We start from the raw sequence: 20,495 nt of genomic DNA, 5'->3' as shown, positions 1-20,495 counted from the left end.
TGCACAATATACATGTATACAATATAGTCATTCACAATTTTTAAAGGTTTATATTTCATTTGTAGTTATAAAATATTGGCTTGGAGTTCCCTGGTGGCACAGTGGATAGGAATATGGCTGCCGATGCAGAGGACACAGGTTAGATCCCTGTTCCGGGAAGATTCCATGGAGCAACTAAGCCACACGCCACGACTTCTGAGCCTGTACTTTAGAATCTGTAAACTGTAACTATCGAGACTTTGTGCTCCAACTGCTGAGGCCCAAGTGGCTAGAGCCTGTGTTTTGTAACAAGAGAAGCCACCAGCAATGAGAAGTCCATGCACTAAAAAGAGAAGTATTCCTTGCTTGCTGAAACTATAGAAAGTTGGCACAAAGCAACGAGGACCCAGCAAAGCCCAAAGTAAAGGAGTAAACAAAGAAATAAAATTATAAAAAAATAAACTATTGGCTGTATTCCCATGTTGCACAACACAGCCTTGTAGCCTATTTATTTTATACATAATAGTTTGTACATCTTAATCCCCTACCTTTATCTTGCCCCTCCCCTCTCCACTGGTAGCCACTATTAATATGCTGTTCTCTCTACCTGTGAGTCTCACCAGCTCTAGCCCTTTTAAAAAAACTGAAGTAGAGTTGATTTACACTGTTGTGTTAGGTATCGCAAAGTAATTCTGTTATACATATATCTAGTTATTTTCAGATTCTTTTCCTATACAGGTTATTACAGAGTATTGTGTGTAGTTTCTTGTGCTATACATTAGGTCTTTATTCATCTATTTTATATATAGTATTGTGCATATTTTAATCCTAAACTCTTAGTTTAATCCTGCCCTGCATCTTTTCCCTTTGGTAATCATAGATTTGTTTGTTTTCTATGTCTAAACAGGGTACGTGCAGGCTAAGTTGCTTCAGTCGTGTCCAACTCTTTGTGACTCTATGGACTGTAGCCCACCAGGCTCCTCTGTCCACAGGATTCTCCAGGCAAGAATACTGGAGTGGGTTGCCATGCCCTTCTCCAGGGGCTCTTCTGGACCCAGGGATAGAACCCACGTCTCTTATGTCTCCTGCATTGTCAGGTGAGTTGTTTACCACTAGAGCCACCTGGGAAGCCTTCCTAATCAACCGAAGTCAGGAATGTTTAAGCAGCTGTCAGGACAATGAACAGGTGGGCTGTGGTATGTTAACACAGTGGAGCATCACACAGGAACCGTCCACTATAACTATGCCCAACAATGTGGATGAACTTTACATGAATACTGTTGAGTGAGACAAACAAGACACAGAAGAGTACACACTCTGTGCTTCTACTTCCCCAAAGTACAAAAGCAGGGGAGCCTATCCTTGCTGTTAGCAGGCAGTGCGGAGCTCCCCTGGGGGAGGGGGGGACCCTGAGACCCTGGGGTGCTGATCTGGTCTGCTCTTCCACTCGTTGCTGGAGACATGCAGCACAGTTTTCTAGGAGCTGTGCTGCATTCCTCAAGCACCTTATACTTCAATAAGATGTTCCAGAGTGATATAAAAAAGTGGGGAAATATATAGTAGGACCTGAGGGGTTTTATGTTATTGAGAAAGGTTTAAATAATCGATGCCACTTCCTTGCCCAGAGCCTTCCTCACACAGCTCATGTTGATATAACCTACAAATCTCTCAAGACTTATGCTACGCATCATGGCAGCTTATAGAGAACAAGCAATTATTGTATCATCTTGAAACATTAATTTTGGCAAATACTGTACAAACACAATCTACAAGTGATATAGAGTAATCAGTAAAGACACATGGTTTTATTATTGCAGCCAAAGAATTGATGCTTTTGAACTGTGATGCTAGAGAAGACTCTTGAGAGTTGCTTGGACTGCAAGGAGATCAAACTCATCAATCCTCAAGGAAATCAACCCTGAATATTCATTGAAGGACTGATGCTGAAGCTGAAGCTCCAATACTTTGGCCACCTGATGCAAAGAGCCAACTGATTGGAAAAGACCCTGATGCTGGGAAAGATTTGAGGCAGGAGGAGAAGGGGGTAACAGAGGATGAGATAGTTGGATGGCATCACCTACTTGATGGGCATGAATTTGAACACATTCTGGGAGCTAGTGAAGGGAAGCCTGGTGTGCTGCAGTCCATGGGGTCACAAAGAGCTGGATATGACTGAGCAAGTGAACAACAATTTCTATAGTGAAGGCCAGAGGGCCCATCCCCACCCACATGGCTTTAATAAGACAACTTTCATGGAAGGAGTCAGATGTATGTGAACTCAGATACTTTGGAAGTAGGACTCACGTAGACGTTAGAAGTACACAGCAGGTCTGAGCATTATTAGATAAAAGTGAAAAAAAATTGAAACAACAGTACGCCCCCCCCCCAAAAAAAAAAAAATGGGACCAAGACATTACCTGCCAACATTATAAAGAACTAGGGGCAAAAGAGGCCACTCTTAGAAAATTGAACATTTTCTTAGCAGTGAGATCTGGCTTCTTACTCTTTTTCTATCAAATTTATCTCAACAGCTAAGCTCTATTCCCTCCATCATGCTTCTCCTAAAAATATCTTATGAATGGGAGAACAGGGAAGCCAGCGGCCCCTGCCTCAGGGCTGATGCTAGTCAGCAAAGAGGCAGCGGAGCGAGTCTATTATTCTCACCCTCCAATACCTCTGTCCTCTGCTCAGCTCTCCTCAGCTAATCGCTTCTTGAAGCTGAACCCAAGGCCACAGCCATGTGATCCAGGAGCCAGCGCTCCTCTCTTCAAGGCTAAAATGACATGGTGGTTAGCAAGACATTGCCTTGAGGGACTTAATTTATATGGCACATGCACTCCCATGGATGAGTCAGCAAGAAACAAAACGAAAGCCAGGTTCACCGTTTACCATGCAAGCTGGTGCTTGAGGCAGCCAAACAAGTTCACACTTTGGTCTCTAATGATGAGCACCATGTCAGTGTAATTATGCTTTAGGGAGGATTTAGTAGTTTGTTCCAGAGAAGGCAATGGCACCCCACTCCAGTACTCTTGCTTGGAAAATCCCATGGATGGAGGAGCCTGGTAGGCTGCAGTCCATGGGGTCGCTAAGAGTCGGACACGACTGAGAGACTTCACTTTCACTTTTCACCTTCATGCATTGGAGAAGGAAATGGCAACCCACTCCAGTGTTCTTGCCTGTAGAATCCCAGGGACGGGGAGCCTGGTGGGCTGCTGTCTATGGGGTCGCACAGAGTTGGACACGACTGAAGCAACTTAGCAGCAGCAGCAGTTTGTTCTGTCTGGAGTATTATAGCTATGGAATGTTGGATTCTTTCTGGAAATCTTAATTGTGGCTGATCATCCAAAGGTATAGCTAACATGGAACAACTTTTTCAAGGTACAAAATTTAAGAAGCTGGAGAACAAAAATATTTAGGGTAAAAACCAGTCATCTCTTTTTTTCCAATTTACTTCTCACTCATTTTTGTTCTTTAATGGCAACCCCTTCAATTTTTATAGCTTTTGCTTTTAAGAATCCTTATTTTAGGGATTGCTCTCACATCTCTTTGAGGTTTTTAATTTTCTTACCATAGAAGATAATGACATAGCCATGTACACACGTGCCCCTGTCTCATCCTACTGAAAAATTTTAGTTAATTCTAGTTAACTTTCAGTTAACTTTAGTTAACTGTTTATGCTTGCGTTACTTTGACCACATAACCATGGTTCCTAGCTCAGAAATGTGATGTACTGTTGATTACTATTTTCTTTCCTGTATAATTAATTTTGGCTTTTTGTAGAGTTCAGTTCAGTTCTGTTAGTCGCTCAGTCGTGTCTGACCCTTTGTGACCCCATGGACTGCAGCACACCAGGTCTCCCTGTCCATCACCAACTCCCAGAGTTCACTCAAACTCGTGTCTATTGAGTTGGTGATGCCATCCAACCATCTCATCCCGTGTCATCCCCTTCTCCTCTTGCCTTCAATCTTTCCCAGCATCAGGGTCTTTTCAATTGAGCCAGCTCTTTGCATCAGGTGGCCAAAGTATTGGAGCTTCAGCTTCAGCATCAGTCCTTCCAATGAATATTCAGGACTGATTTCCTTTAGGATGGACTGGTTGGATCTCCTTTCTGTCCAAGGGACTTCCAAGAGTCTTCTCCAACACCACAGTTCAAAAGCATCAATACTTCGGTGCTCAGCTTTCTTTATGGTCCAACTCTCACAGCCATACATGACCACTGGAAAAACCATAGCCTTGACTAGATGGACCTTTGTTGACAAGCTAATGTCTCTGCTTTTTAATATACTGTCTAGGTAGACTTTGTAGAGTTCAGTTCAGTTCAGTCGCTCAGTCATGTCCGACTCTTTGCGACCCCATGAATCACAGCATGCCAGGCCTCCCTGTCCATCACCAACTCCCGGAGTTCACTCAAACTCATGTCCATCGAGTCAGTGATGCTATCAAGCCATCTCATCCTCTGTTGTCCCCTTCTCCTCCTGCCCCCAATCCCTCCCAGCATCAGGGTCTTTTCCAATGCGTCAGCTCTTCGAATGAGGTGGCCAAAGTATTGGAGTTTCAGTTTCAGCGTCAGTCCTTCCAATGAACACCCAGGACTGATCTCCTTTAGAATGGACTGGTTGGATCTCCTTGAAGTCCAAGGGACTCTCAAGAGTCTTCTCCAACACCACAGTTCAGAAGCATCAATTCTTTGGTGCTCAGCTTTCTTCATAGTCCAACTCTCACATCCATACATTTGTAGAGTTAGTATTACCCTATTCTAATTTATTGATTTGCCTTTATGTACCTATGAGGAAAACATTCCTAAACTTTGGAACAGAACTCAAAAATTCTATTCATCAGCTATGTTGAGAAAGCTGTGAGTCCACTGTGTCTCCCTGACGACTTCTCCCCAGGCCTGCCCTGAGCTCTCTGAGCTCTCCTTCCTGTGTGGCATCTCTTGTTCCCTGGATCCCATGTTTCCTTCCTCTCTTGGTTCATGTCCTTGTTTTGGAGGATCAATTCAAGCAGCTTTTCCTTCTCCTTCTTTTTTTTTGGACTTCAGTTTTATTGAGGTATAATTGACTTATAAAATTGTGAGATCTTCAAAGTTTACATCATGATGGTTTAATGTATGTATACATTTTGAAAGAATCTCCTTCATTTAGGCAATCCATCACCTAACATATTTGTCTTTTTTTTGTTTGGTGTGGAACATTTAAGTTCTACAATCATAGCAAATTTCAGTTATACAACATGGTTATCAGTGACAGTCCCCACGTTTCACATTAGATCCTCAGAACCTATTCATTCTCATAGCTGAAAGCTTGTAGCCTTTCATCCTATTTCCCCACCTTCCAGCTCCTGGCAATCACTTTTTGCTTCTGTTTCTAGATGGACATTTTAAAAAAAAATTCTGGATTCTACGTATAAGTGAGACCATGCAGTATTTGTCTTTTTGCCTGGCTCTCTCGCTTTGTATAATAACAGGGTCCATCTGTGTTGTTGCAACATACATACATATATACATATGCATATACATTGCAAAGAAAACCAGCATGGAGGTTCCTCAGAAAATTAAAAACAGAACCACCATATGATTCAGCAATCCCACTTACAGCTGTACAGCCAATTAAAGACATGGAAACAATCCAAGTGGCCATCAACAGATGAATGGATAAGGAAAATGTAAAATATATATATTGGCTTCTTGAGTAAGTGTAAATGGTAGGTAAAATGTTGAGAATTTGCATATCTGAAAACGTCTTTATGTGACTGTCACACTCCATGAATATTATGGCTGGATAAAAAATTCTAGATTGGACATAATTTTCCTCCACAATTTTGAAACTATTGTTCCACTGTCTTCTAATTTTAAGGTTACTAATGAGAAATCCATGCAATCTAGATTCAGGACCCTTTGGGTATGTTCTGCTCAGAAAGCATTTAGGATTCACTTTCTTGCAAGAGTTCTCATATTTCACAAGGGTATCCCGTGAAGCTTTTTTGTTATCAGGGCTGAGCCCTTGCAGGGGTTGGGGGGTGGGTAGGTCTTTTACTGTGGCCACTCCTGTCCTTCAGTTCTGGAGATCCAGAATATGAAATTTCTTTGACAAAATGCTACCTTCAGTTTTCCTGTACTCTTTGTGAAGTATTTATGTTGGCTGAATATTTGATCTCCTGGAATGGTTATCCAAATTTCCTACTTTTTTGTTTCTTTTTTCATCTCTTTTTATTCTACTTTTCTAGATTTTCAGTTTTATCTCCTTTTCTGTTTTCTTCTTTTTCTGAAGTCATGATTTTCATATCTAGGATGATTTTTTTTTTCAGCATCTGTCCTTATTTATGACTGAAGCATTACAAAAGATGTACAAGCTCTGTGTCAGTGGTCTGAGTTTACTTTAGGGGCATCACTTTAGGGTAATGGGATAAAGGCTCAATTCTCTCCTAGGAGGAAGCCAAAGTTTCAATATACAGTTTGCTTTTCTTTGCGGCCAACTCATTTCTCCAGAACAGCATCTTCTTATCTCTTCCCTCAGGAAAATAAGCCCCCGGTCAGCATTCATTTCACAAACTTATTTCATCCACCTGTCTCTGTTTCCTACAAAGTACTTGGCTCCACCCTGAACTGGTGCAATCGCTCTAGAAGGAAACTCCTCACATGGAACTTCTGAAGGACCTTGAAATACGAATCCCCAGGCTTCAGAGACATATCTATGAGGCACTGGATACGCCCAGTGCACTGGACTTCAGATTCCAGAGCACTAGATTCAGATTCAAACACCAAGGACTTGAGTCCTACCTCTTTCTAGGCTTGTCCTGGGGATCAAGTGACAGAATGGGGTAGAAACACACCACACAGCAAGAGGCACATCACAAGTCTCAGACATTATTAATACAAGTGGTGACATTGGGCAGGTATTCTAAACATCATTGATAGTTGCTTTTTTTTTTTTCCAGACAGGTCTACCTGAAAGGAAATGTTAACTTAAATGAATCATGCAAAGATATTGATACAACTAAATTTGTTGCAAGCTGCTGAAGTTTTAAACTTTTATATAAAACCCTGAAATGCTGTTAATTTAGTTGCCTTGGTGCCCGAACGACAGAGCATTCTGGGCCTCTCCAGTGCCCTTTACACAGACAGCAACTCTGGCCCCAAACAGATGAGACTGGTCTTGGTCTTGATGCTTTGTGTGGTCAGCAAACCAAGGTAGGTTAATTGGGTAAGAAAGTTGATGGATCAGCAAGTGAAGCTTGCTTTTTAATCTAAAGCATCCTTCAAATAAATTCCAATAATCTATAATCAAAGCATAAAGCCCTGACTTCTGGCAAAGGGTTACAGCAAGGAAAAACAATTAACATATTTAATAATTTTATTATTATTTTTGAATCTAATAAATTAAGTCAAGCTGAATTTAGAAAAGGCAGAGGAACCAGAGATCAAATTGCCAACATCCCTTGGATCATCGAAAAAGAAAAACTTTTGCTTTATTGACTATGCCAAAGCCTTTGACTGTGTGGATCACAACAAACTGTGGAAAATTCTTAAAGAGATGGGAATACCAGTCCACATTACCTGCCTCCTGAGAAATCTGTATGCAGGTCAAGAAGCAACAGTTAGAACTGGACATGGAACAACAGACTGGTTCAAAATTGGGAAAGGAGTACGTCAAGGCTGCATATTGTCACCCTGCTTATATAATTTATATGCAGAGTACTTCATGTGAAATGTCAGGCTGGATGAAGCACAAGCTGGAATCAAGATTGCCAGGAGAAATATCAATAACCTCAGATATGCAGATGACACCACCCTTATGGCAGAAAGCAAAGAGGAACTGAAGAGCCTCTTGATGAAAGTGAAAGAGGAGAATGAAAAAGCTGGCTTAAAACTCAACTTTCAGAAATCTAAGATCATGGCATCTGGTCCCATCACTTCATGGCAAATAGATGGGGACACAATAGAAATAGTGATAGACTTCATTTTCTTGGGCTCCAAAATCACCACAGATGGTGACTGCAGCCATGAAATTAAAAGACGCTTGCTCCTTGGAAGAAAACCTATGACCAACCTAGATAGCATATTCAAAAGCAGAGACATTACTTTGCCAACAAAGGTCTGTCTAGTCAAAGCTATGGTTTTTCCTGTGGTCATGTATGGATGTGAGAGTTGGACTATAAGGAAAGCTGGGTGCTGAAGAATTGATGCTTTTGAACTGTGGTATTGGAGAAGACTCTTGAGAGTCCCTTGGACTGCAAAGAGATCTAACCAGTCCATTCTGAAGGAGATCAGTCCTGAATATTCATTGGAAGGACTGATGCTGAAGCTGAACCTCCAATACTTTGGCCACCTGATGCAAAGAACTGACTCATTTGAAAAGACCCTGATGCTGGGACAGATTGAAGGCAGGAGGAGAAGGGGGTGATAGAGGATGAGATGGTTGGATGGCATCACTGACTCAATGGACATGGTTTGAGTAAGCTCCAGGAGTTGGTGATGGACAGGGAAGCCTGGTGTGCTGCAGTCCATGGGGTCTCAAAAGAGTTTGACATGACTGAGTGACTGAACTGAACTGAATAAATTAATTAATTACATTTGGACTGAATAAATTAATTAATTACATTTGGACAGGGCAACAATTGCTTTTTAAATTGGTAGAATCCACTTCGATTTATGAAACTATGATTAGGTTTAAAGGTATTCTTCAACATTTAGAGCTTTTCATTTTAAATTCTTTTTTGTTTAGAATAACACATAGAGCTTTGAGTAAAAAAAAAAAAAAGATTTTACTCCACTGTTGCCTATCTTGGTACAAGTTCAATTATCGATCATAGTATATGTTACCTTACCCTGTTCCACAAAATAAAAACCTAGATATTTAAGTAAACTTTGCAATCAGCCCCGTTGCTTCCTACGGGTGACGTCTGAGGCTGTTCTGGCCTAGCTCTGCCTGGCTCTTGGCATAGAAATGCCTCTGGCCCAGAGATTTCTTGCAGGAAATGTAATCTGTTTTCAAGTTCAATTGGAATTTTTTTTCACAATTTATTAGTTAATAACGATGAGTTAGATCAGAAATTCCCTCCTATTTTTCTCTGTATCTATTTCATGCAGTACAATCGCCAGCATCTGGCTGGCTAGTGTACACCTGAGATGTGGTTGGTTCCATCCAGGAGCTGAACTTCTAAATGTAAGCAGCCACCTGCAGCTACTGGCAACTGTGTTGGGGCACAGCTGTCAGCTCTGTCATCACAAGGGGTCGGAGCCTCAGAAACTCGGCAGGGGCCTCATTTTCCAACAGGACAGCGGATGGCCTAAGATGTTTTTGGACAGAGTCCCCTTTTATATCCACAAATATTAAGGATCTGTACACAGAAGTGTCTGTACTTTGAGCACACGTTGATTGAGAAAATATACAAAATAAAAAAAAGTGAATAAAACAATTTCACAAGGATCTTCAATAAATTTGATCATTATCCATGCCAATGGCATGGCTGTGCTCCTGAGATCGGGTGTGTGTAAGGCATGTTATCCGTTCCCCAGGTGGACCGGGCTTGTGCCAGGAACCCAGGGAGTAACTCTGTGCTCACAGGCTAGAAAGCATCCTTCAAGAACTGAAAGATGTATACATGAAAGAGGAGTCGAAAGAGAAAAGGAGCAAGGAGAAAAATGCATTAGACATGTGGGGACACCTTATGGTCAGTTAAGCTCCACAGGGTGGGGGGCTCGCTCTCGGGTGTTTTCTGTATGCTCTGGGGTGCGGACGCTCTCCTTCACCACCCCTCATCATTTGGCCTCAGATCTTAAACTCCTGCTATTCAGGGATATTTCCTTCAGGAAAACAGAATTTACTGTATCTTTGGTGCCCCTTTAAAACCTGGAAAGTTAAAAACTAGAGCCCCTCAGTGCTTCGCATTAGGAGTCAGGGAACAGCTTTATTTAAACACTGACACCCTCATGTGGCCACAGAAACAGATGGACTCCCTTCCTGATGTTGCTGAGCCCTCCTCTACTCAGCCCACCTCTGCAGGAGGTGCCAGCATCACAGCCACAAGCAAAGGCTGCAGGAGGGCTGCTGTGTTGTGGCCGCTGACCCCCTCCCTCTCCCGGAACCCACAGTGTAAGTGAGAGAGCGTGTTCCTGTTGCAGAAACCACAGCCACCGCCCCAGAGCCTCTGGTTCTGTAGCTCTGGGTCGCCTGCTGCCTGGCAGGGAGGAGATTACATAATCATCTCTGCTGTAATTAAATATGAACTCCACAGCATGGATCCAGAGGAAAACATATTAAGTGATTTTTAACCCGTCTTCCAGGGTGGTTCTGCTCCCCAGAGATAAAAGGAGGACAAAAGAGAAGCATTCCTTTACTGATGAAGCAAACCCGAGTTATTGAAAAGAAGATTAAACGCTGAACAACTTATACATTATGAGTTAGCTTCAAGTAAGGTGTTCAAGGGCTTCCCTTGTGGATCAGCTAGTAAAACATCTGCCTGCAATGTGTGAGACCTGGGTTCGATCTCTGGGTTGGGAAGATCTCCTGGAGAAGGGAAAGGCTGCCCACCCCAGTGTTCTGGCCTGGAAAATTCCATGGACTAAGTCCATGGGGTTGCAAAGAGTCGGACACGACTGAGCGACTTTCACTTTTCAATGTGCTCAAACACTGATGGACTCCATTACACCACTTTCTAAAATAAGTATTTCTAGTTATTGCTCTAGACAGCATTAAAAGTGATCCCCCAAGTACTAAACCTTGACATTCTGAATAAATGTGTTTTTCAGAACAGCCACATACACCTGGCCGCAGAGGGTGAGTGCAGTGCAGGCTTTCTGCTCCATCCTGAATGATCAATGGTGTTTCACCAACTAGTTCATGACTCTAGGCCATTCCGGGAGCAGCACCGCCTTGCTGACATCTGTGTAGCCTTGCTTGTTGTTGTTGCTGTGTAGTTGCTAAGTCGTGTCTGACTCTTTGCGACCCCCATGGACTATAGCCTGCCAGGCTCCTCTGTCTATGGGATTCTCCAGGCAAGGATACCGGAGTGGGTTGCTGTTTCCTTCTCCAGGGGATCTTCCTGACCCAGGGATCGAACCTGGGTCTCCTGCATTAGCAGGCAGGTTCTTTACCACCGAACCACTAGTGAAGCCCCTGTGGCCTTGCTGGCATGGTTAATGAATGCAAACGAAGCACAGACCATTGACTGAAAATAGATATTTTTCTGTTTGGGAGTGGGGAGCCCATGACCAAATCCAAGACTGTGCAATAAGTTCTAGCTTCGTGTTTAAAAACAAAACCAAAGGGTAGCTCTTGCAAGTGAGGCCACAGAGAGCCTGGTTCCCGACCCAGCACCCCTGCAGGGAGGGCCGTGCTCCTGGTGCACTGACACTTACCTGAATGAGGTTGGCAGCTGGGTTCCGTCTTTTCTCAAAATGTTTCTGGCGGTGCTGTTCTTGTACTTTTAATGCAAAACCTGAGCCAAGAATGCCCTGTGACAAAATACAGAAATAGTGCTTAAAAAAAATTCCCCCCAAAGCATCATTAAATAATACAAATACTAAAAGAAAAAAACAACCCTTTAAGAAGAGTCTGAGAAAATACAAACAGTATGCAACCTGTCCATAATCTCATTACTTATTAGACAAACATGATTTCCTCTATTATTATGCCACTGGCCAATGGCAAGTTGTTGAACAAGAAACAGGATGATGTCTGTCCTTCAGGAAATCACCAGGTGCTGCCCTCCAGTCTCCTAGGGTATAGGAGGAGGCCCCACAATTCCAAATAAAAAAATGCTTTTGCATGGCCTTCTCTGTGGCGTTTCGTTGCACGTAAGTTAGAGAAAACAGGCCTATCCAGTGACAGATGAGGGGGATTTAAAATCTGGAGGTGTTACTGCCTCGTGGATGTGGACCTGGGAGCTATTTTAGCATGCTGATGGCAACTACTCCAGTTTATACTTTCCGTTCATGAATGGGTGGGGGAATGATCTTATTAAATTTTAAGATCCGTTCATGATGCTATAATTCTACACCTACCAAAGGAAAGCAAGTGGGGAAGGACAGTTGTTTAGATGAGACACATAGACACTCAGGCTTGGAGATGTTTCCTTTTTGCCTATTTGTCCAGTACAGATGAGAGCACGGGTCAATGCAAAGCACATACTTATCCTCCCGATTCTTTATTTTTTAAAGTTAATTAATTCACTCATCAATTAGTTTTTCTTTGTGCTGGGTCTTCATTACTGTGAGGGCTTTCTCTAGCTGTGGCAAGTGGCGGTGACTATCTACTTGCCGTTCTTGGTCTTCTCATTGCAGTGGTTTCTCTTGTGGTGGAGCCTGGGCTCCAGGCACGTGGGCTCGAGCCCAGGCTCAGTAGTGGTGGTGCACGGGCTTAGTTGCTCCTTGGCACGTGGGATCTTCCTGGATCAGGGACTGAACCCGTGTCTCCTGCATTGGCAGGCAGATTCTTTACCACCAAGCCACCAGGGAAGCCCCTCTCCTGGGTCTTAATCCTCAGAGTCTTAACACTCGGAGCAAGCCTTGCTTTCTTGGTTTTGGCTCACCCATTAGGTCTGGGGGCTGGTAAAACTAGCCTGATCCTTCTGTGTTTATACTGGCTTTTTGGCTGGTTTGCCTTTTTCTGCATATTGTCTTCATCTGCCAAAATCCTGCTTTCTTGATACGTCCCCTATTTTCAGTTTGCTTTGGTCTAAATTTGTGGAATCAAGATGCTTCACGTCAGCCTCAGGTTGAGGTTGGCTTCAGAGTTCACTCAGTTCAGTCTCTGGGCTTTGTCTCTTAGTCTCCACTTTATTGGTGTGGGAAGCAGAGCCCCTCTGCTTTCGAGTCTGGGATTGTACTTGCTAGCTATAAATTATTAGCTTTTTATTAAACTTCAAGGAATCTAACCCTTAGGTTACAGCCGGGTATCTTACGAACTGTAAGTCAGTTCCTTGCCATAGGTAAGGGACGGCTGTTTTTCTTTTCTTTATGTGTTTGAAGTCACTCAAAGATAGTAAGGGCTGTCTGAGGGGGTGGTATGTCTCATCCTTGTGACGTTTTAGGTCTCAGTGGATGACAACTTGATGAGGATATTTTTGGGCTCTAGATAACCTTTACTCTTCCTCCTTATCTTGAGGTGGTTTAGTCACTAAGTCATGTCCGACTCTGGTGACCCCGTGGGCTGTATAGTCTGCCAGGCTCCTCTGTCCATGGGATTTTCCAGGCAAGAATACTGGAGAATTCTCCTTGAGATTCCACAATTCTGAGTACCTCTGTGATGATAACCAGATAATACATAACGCAGTTATGTTTAAATACAGTTATACAATGATACTATTGCCGTTAATGAGCAGTGATGGACTCCCTCATCAATCAGGATGTGCAACTGCACTGTGAAATTAGAAACAACGTCACAGGGTCTGTTTTCCATCGCTCTTTCTCAGCGACTGTCTCATCCTGTCTGAGGTTTTCATCTCACGCAGGTTGTGACTGAACAAACTAAGCTTTATGAAAACCTGGTTTGTAGGATTTTATTCATGGATTTTAACATCTCCCTGCATTTAGAGGTTATAAAAATGGCCTTCTGTTTCCAAATCCAAATCAACTCTTAGTTATTCACAACTCCAAAATTTCCTTCTGCTCCTTAAGACCATTTAGGAAAGATTTATTTATTTTCCTTTTAATGTCATTTTTCATGAAGCTTAAACATGTAAGAGACTGAAACAGCAGAATTTATAGCATATATTTATATTATGTATTTATATTACATGCATAGATGTGTATAATCCACTCATAGGAAGCATAATTTAGTTTTTGTAGAAATTGAATTAACAGCAATGGCTACTATTTTTGAGCATTCATTATGTAAATATGAGGTTCAGAGTTAAATCCCTTTTGGAAAATGAAGACAGGCCCTGCATAACACAAACTGAGCACCTGCCAAACAAGCTAAAATGTGGTGAAAATCATGCTGGCATTGCTTAGAAACACACACTAGTAGATGGCGACCGTGGGCTGCAGGGCTCTTAAGCCAGACTGTACATTACAGCAGTCATGACACCAGCTCTGCTCATTGTCTGGTTACGGCTCCTGTCCAGTCCTTCTCCATCTCCCTCAGCCGTCAGTTCATATACAGAAACGCAGGTCTGTTAAAAATAAAGCCTGCTGTGTAAAATATAGCTAACGTGCCATCCCGTCAAATATTGAGACCGACAGAGACACATTCTCAGAAATTGAGTTTTGTCTTAATTCATTACCTTCCCTGGTGGCTCAGAGGTTAAAGTGTCTGCCTGCAATGCGGGACACCAGGGTTCGATCCCCGGGTAGGGAAGATTCCCCTAGAGAAGGAAATGGCAACCCACTCCAGTATTCTTGCCTGGAGAATCCCATGGACAGAGGAGCCTGGTGGGCTACAGTCCACGGGATCGAAACGAGTCGGACACGACTGAACGACTTCACTTTCACTTTCTAAGGTGAGATAAACTTTCAGGTTTTAAGTTTTAGAAGTTCTCCATAAACATCAGATAGAAATAAGACATCTTGGCAAATATTCAAAATATTTATCCCTTTTCTTCCAGGTTAAAAGAGCTGATTTGTACCCTGTACTTGGCAAACAGGTTAAAGATATTCTCAGCAAGAGGGAAGCGAGGGTCCGCAGGTGGAGACAGTCCCTCTAAGGCAGTGGTGACTTATGCTACTCATGCTTCTCAGCCAAGAATACAGGAGAATTCTCCTTATCTTGAGGCCCTGGGATGGGGCCTCAGGGAAACAGACCCCAGCCGAGGTGGTGGCCCGCATGCCTGTGTGATGTGCAGGAGAATGCCTCTGTGGTGTACAGGAGAATCCTACTTCCAGGGAAAGACAGGGAAGGCTCTTCTCTTCTTGGCCCTTTCTTTCCTGGGTGGAAGGCAGGCCCAGCATCCATTCTGACTTTCTTAGCAAAGTGCCCCTGTGTTCCCCTAATTTCAATCTGACACCACTGCGGCCGGCAGGTGCACTGGACATACTGGTGTTTCCAGCCACCTTTTTATTTTTTTTTATTAAAGGTAAACATGAACCATCTTTCATTCATTCAGTAAGAACCCTGCACCTACAGTGAGGCTGCAGTGAAACTCTCCATGGTAAAGTCTACTCTGCTTGGCCCTGTGAGGGGATGCTACGGGTGAGTGAGATTTTGATTTCCAACACGAATTGATTTAATTTACATATAAAATCTTAATCACTTTATTGGGAAAGCTTCTCAAGAATGACTAATTAGTCTCTGACCCTTAACCTAACAGCAATACAACTGACTCTGCCATGATGGTCCAGGGTTTCACGATGGAGGCGAGCAACCTGCTGGGTGGGATGCAGGCAGTGCCTGAAGATGGCTGACCTTCATGCGAACTGGCCCAGGTCTTTACACCTTTGAACACTTGTCTCTGCTCTCTGCTTACAGGCTCTCTTTTCCATCCTTTGCTATTATCTCTTCCTGGTTCTGCAGCCTACTTCCACATTGCTGTTTAGAATCCTCGAAGAAGTGTGAAACTACAGAACTCACCTTATCAGACTTCCCTCTAAATTAAGCAAAGGTAATGAAAGACCTCGATCTCTCCTGGGGAGACGGCGGACACTGTTGCCCTGCAAGGGAATCGCCCTGACGTGGCCTCCGCCATGTCTGTGATTCTTTGAGGGATCACATGGGCTGTTATACGTGTGGCCTCAGGATGAGTATTAAACCCAACAGTGGCAGGTCTTTGGCGCCATTATTTTGGGTAAAAAAGCACAAGACTGCATTTTGCTGTTTCTAAGGTGTTTTCCTGTAGGGAATCTGGCTGTCACGTGGGTGTCTGTTCTACATGGCTGAGGTCGCCAGATTCATGTGACTCTGGATGGACAGAGGCTTTCTGTCCTCTTTTCCACTTTGTCTCAGCAGGAAACACACACATATTGTAAAAGTTTTCTTCATGACAAGCACTTGACTTATGTTATATCATTGGTCTTCAAAAACTTTCTTTGGGTGCAATAACTCTTCATACGTGACGTTAATAAATGTACTCAGGGTCTGTTACAGGCTGACTTGTGTCCAAAATTTACAGGTTGGAGTCCTAATCCCCAGGACCTCAGTGTACGACCTTATTTGGAGAAAAGGTCTTTACCCAGGTGATCAAGTTACAGTGAGCTCATAGGGCGGGCCCTAGCCCAGTGTGGCTGGTGTCCTTTTTAGAGGAAACTTGGACATGGACAGAGGGAGACACAGGGAGTAGCCATGAGGATACGGTGTCCATGAGGCCTGGACGCATCCCTCCTTTGGGGCCCTCGGAAAGAACCAGCCCTGCCAGCTCCTTGGTTTTCAACTTTCACCTCTAGAACCATGAGAAAGAAAGTGAAGTTGCTCAGTCGTGTCCGACTCTTTGTGACCCCATAGACTATAGCCTACCAGGCCCCTCCATCCATGGGACTTTCCAGGCAAGATTACTGGAGGGGGTTGCCATTTCCTTTTCCAGGGGATCTTCCTGACCCAGGGATCGAACTTGGGTCTCCCACACTGTAGGCAGATGCTTTACCATCTGAACCATCAGGAAAATTCCAGAACCACGAGACAACTGAACTATGTTAGGTCAAGCCAGATAGTCTGTGACACCTTGTTACAGCAGTCCTAGCAAACCAACACAATCACACTTGGGGAGCATGGGACTGAATCCGAATTCAAAGTGAGATCTGGTACCTGAGCTCATGCATGGTCCCTGGGGACCCTTCTCTGACTTTAGGTGGTCTGGGATGCAACCAGCCAGTCAGCCTGGAGCTGAGCACTGGCCATGGGAAGGACAAGGGGTTTGGGCAGAGGTGGAGCCCCAGGAACCTCAGCCTGTGGTGCTGAAGGCCCCACCCCCTTGGCTCCTTGGACGGGTGCCCTGGGGTCTCTGTGAGCCTGCCTGTGTCTCGAGCAAGATGGAGGCTCTGGTTTCTTAAGCAGCACGGTGGCCATGGCTCTAACACGCCTGCTTCTGGGCTCCTTTCCCCCACGAGGGGTGGAGTGAGCGAAAGAGAGAGCTTGGGGATGGTGGCAAATCGTAATAAATATTTTCACAAACTGCCTTTGAAGACACAAGAGGATAAAACAACCAGAAAGACAGGCTTCATCCACTCAGGGGAAAATAATCAGAAGCTTAAGAGAAGATAAGTGTGCTCTTCATTCTGATATGATACAGAAACTGGTGGTTAACAAAAATCAATGATGACACAAACAATAAATCATCTGACACTTTAAAGACCCTTTAAATCCATGTGCTTCTCACTCAAGTGGATCCGAAGAGGTAAATACTCCACATGGGCACATGAATCTCTTCAGTAGCTCACACCTCACACACTTAACTGGAGCCATCAGTTTAAGAGGAGGACAGCTTTAACTCTTTACACCTATTTTCAATGTATTAGGAGCATGTTGACTGATGCCACCTGAATTATTATTCGATCCTAAAGCCCCAGCTGGTAGAAAACTTTTGGGTTAAATGTCTCCAAGGGAAGACCATTTTTTAAATTATCCAACTAGCTATATGTAGAAAAGTCAACATTATATCAGAAAAATGATACCAGTAAATATAGCTATGTTCCAGGGCATATTGTTTAAAGGAAGCTCATGCTAGTAAACCTCTACAATCCAACTGGAAGTGTTTAATTTTTGCAAAGATACTCACAGCAGGAAGTGCAAAGAAAGAAATGCCCAGGAGTGCGAAGCCTGCTGACAGCAGCCTTCCCAGCCACGTCAGGGGGGTTTTGTCTCCATAACCGATCGTGGTCAATGTTATCTAAAAACAAATAAACAGGACGTGCAGCTTAAGTACTTGAGAGGGAAGTCAGGACTCACGAACAGTTTCCACTAAATCATTATTCAAGCAGTCTGGCTGGCGCATTTTATTACTGTGCTTTAATTTTCCATGACACATAACAGAACTCTTTGCTTAAGGAAGGGAGTAACCTACATACTTGTTCCTCCCTTATAACACGATTTTCCATCTTTCCTAAGTGCATTCAAAGAAAGGCTAGATTAGTAAGTGGATAACCATCAGTGATATAGGAATGATTGCACCATGGCTTTCAGTTCAGTTCAGTTCAGTCGCTCAGTCGTGTCCGACTCTTTGCCATCCCATGAATTGCAGCACGCCAGGCCTCCCTGTCCATCACCAACTCCCGGAGTTCACTCAGACTCACGTCCATCGAGTCAGTGATGCCATCCAGCCATCTCATCCTCTGTCGTCCCCTTCTCCTCCTGGCCCCAATCCCTCCCAGCATCAGAGTCTTTTCCAATGAGTCAACTCTTCACATGAGGTGGCCAAAGTATTGGAGTTTCAGCTTTAGCATCAGCCCTTCCAAAGAACACCCAAGACTGATCTGCTTTAGAATGGACTGGTTGGATCTCCTCGAAGTCCAAGGGACTCTCAAGAGTCTTCTCCAACACCACAGTTCAAAAGCATCAATTCTTCTGCTTTAGGACTGGATCAGTACACAAAACAATAATTTGTGTTAATTAAGTCTATCCACTCATTTCCCTGGAGGGCATTTCCTGAAGGCCTGGTGTGTGTAGGGTGCGTGCTTTGATTTGTAGTGGAACAAAAATGAGAGGTGCATGGCTCCTGTCCTAAGATATTTAGGGCATAAGAAGGGAAGTATGTCACACACAAATCATTAAAACACAAAATAGGGCAAGACAGGTATTATGCTGAAAGCACAAATAATCTGCTGCTCAAATTCAAAGAGATTAGTACTAGCTTGGGCGAGTTGCAGAAGCTTTGTTGGGAAGATATCATCATACCCAGGCTTTGAAGGAGGGGTACTATTTTGAGAGACAGAGATGATAGAGTAATCCAGGGAGGGGATACAGATGAACAGCTGCACAGCAGTGGGATAAACAGGGTGGGTTTTGGAATGTGTACTTAGCTGCACTGGAGCTAGCTAATGCTAGACCAGGGAGTGTCTGAGAAATGATCCCTGGGTCTTGTCTCCCTGATGATAAACTGCTCCAGGGGCTGCTTGTGTGCTTTAGAACAGAGTTCTGGCTGTGCTCCAGGACAGACGAGGCAAGCCTGACCTGGTAGAATGATGGGGTGATTGAATCAGAACAGTGGAAGTGGGATGGTACAAGGTGGAGAGTAAAGAGACAAGCTGAAGAAGAGCAATAGTAGCATATCCACAGATCATCCAGAAGGAAGGTGACGACCAAACCAACAGGATTTGAACATTTCAAGTGGAAGATGTGGCCCCATAAATAGAAAGACGACAAGAAGGAAAGGGTTCGGGAGCAAAGATGAAGAGTGACTTTCAATGACGGCTTTTCAAATATCAGTATGTGGCTGATCTAGACATTCTGTGTGTGTGTGTGTGTGTGTGTGTGTTTGTGTTTGTTTGTGTGTGTGTGAGCTCAGTCATGCCTGACTCTTTGCAATCCCATGGACTGTAGCCCACCAGACTCCTCTGTCCATGGAATTTTCCAGGCAAGAATACTGGAGTGGGTTGCTCTGCTCTCCTCCAGGGGATCTTCCCGATTCAGGGATAGAACTCTTATCTCTAAAATCTCCTGCATTGGCTGGTGGGTTCCTTACCACTAGTGCTACCTGGGGAAGCCATATTAGCAAGGAATTAAGAAGGAGAGCCTGCGTCTTAAGACTTGAGGTTGGCTTGAGATGTGGATTTTGGAATCAGGTGCTGAGTGACAGTGGAAGCTCTGTGAAGCCATGAGGTAGCAGACTGTGAAGAAGGGGTGCAGGACACCTCCTCAGGAAACCCACACAATTAAGGGGCAGAAGGAAAAGGAAAGCCAGAGGAGTATATTGTTTCAAAAGTAGGAGGACTAGGAACGGGTTATGTAAATGGAAACTCAATGGAGAAGACAGCTTCACAGAAGACCAGGTGAGCCCTGGTGTCACAGGCTCATGGAAAACAAGGAGAATGAGGACTGAGAAGAGAGGTAGACACAGGGACAGGGTCGCCAGCGGTTTCTAACAGCAGCCGTCTTGGTCATGTCACCTTCCCCAGCTTTCAGAGGAGGGAAACCTGTTGAGAGGCAGAAATGGTAATGGAAGGGACACTTTGTGCTGTAAACCCTCCAAAAGCATCCCGCTCAGCTGACCACCCTTCCTAAACTCTCTTCTTGCCTTACTTTCATGGTTTTCCCTTTACTTCTTTATTGTTGCTGTTGCTCAGGCATGTCCAACTCCTTGCAACTCCGTGGACTGCAGCATGCCAGGGTTCCCTGTCCTTCACGATTTCCCAGAATTTGCTCAAACTCGTCCTTGAGTGGGGGAAGCCATCCAACCATCTCATCCTCTGTCATTCCCTTTTCCTCTTGCCCTTGTTTTTTCCCAGCATCAGGGTCTTTTCCAATGAGTCAGCTCTTCGCATCAGATGGCCAAAGTAAAGGAGCTTCAGTCCTTCCAATGAATATCCAGGATTGATTTCCTGCAGGATTGACTGGTTTGATCTCCTTGCAGTTCAAGGGGCTCTCAAAAGTCTTCTTCAGCACCACAGTTCTAAAGCATCAGTTCTTTGGCTTTCAGCTTTTTTTATGGTC

General features: G+C 43.9%; 1 protein-coding gene across 3 annotated transcripts in view; it reads right to left on the bottom strand.

The window, feature by feature from the left end:
* Positions 1 to 20,495, bottom strand: part of KCNQ5 (potassium voltage-gated channel subfamily Q member 5) — a 624,758-nt gene that overhangs the window by 97,977 nt on the left and 506,286 nt on the right. For all 3 annotated transcript variants that reach the window (XM_027550934.1, XM_027550933.1, XM_027550935.1), the window contains exons 6-7: positions 17,626 to 17,736; positions 11,339 to 11,434 (exon numbers count right to left, since the gene is read on the bottom strand). In XM_027550934.1, coding sequence (XP_027406735.1) covers positions 11,339 to 11,434; positions 17,626 to 17,736 — 207 coding nt within the window. The remainder of the gene's footprint in view (positions 1 to 11,338; positions 11,435 to 17,625; positions 17,737 to 20,495) is intronic.

Source organism: Bos indicus x Bos taurus, chromosome 9 (genome assembly GCF_003369695.1).
Source record: "Bos indicus x Bos taurus breed Angus x Brahman F1 hybrid chromosome 9, Bos_hybrid_MaternalHap_v2.0, whole genome shotgun sequence".
NCBI classification, from domain to species: Eukaryota; Metazoa; Chordata; class Mammalia; order Artiodactyla; family Bovidae; genus Bos; species Bos indicus x Bos taurus.
The sequence above is the reverse complement of the archived record's forward strand: the minus strand, read 5'-3'. Positions and strand labels throughout refer to the sequence as shown.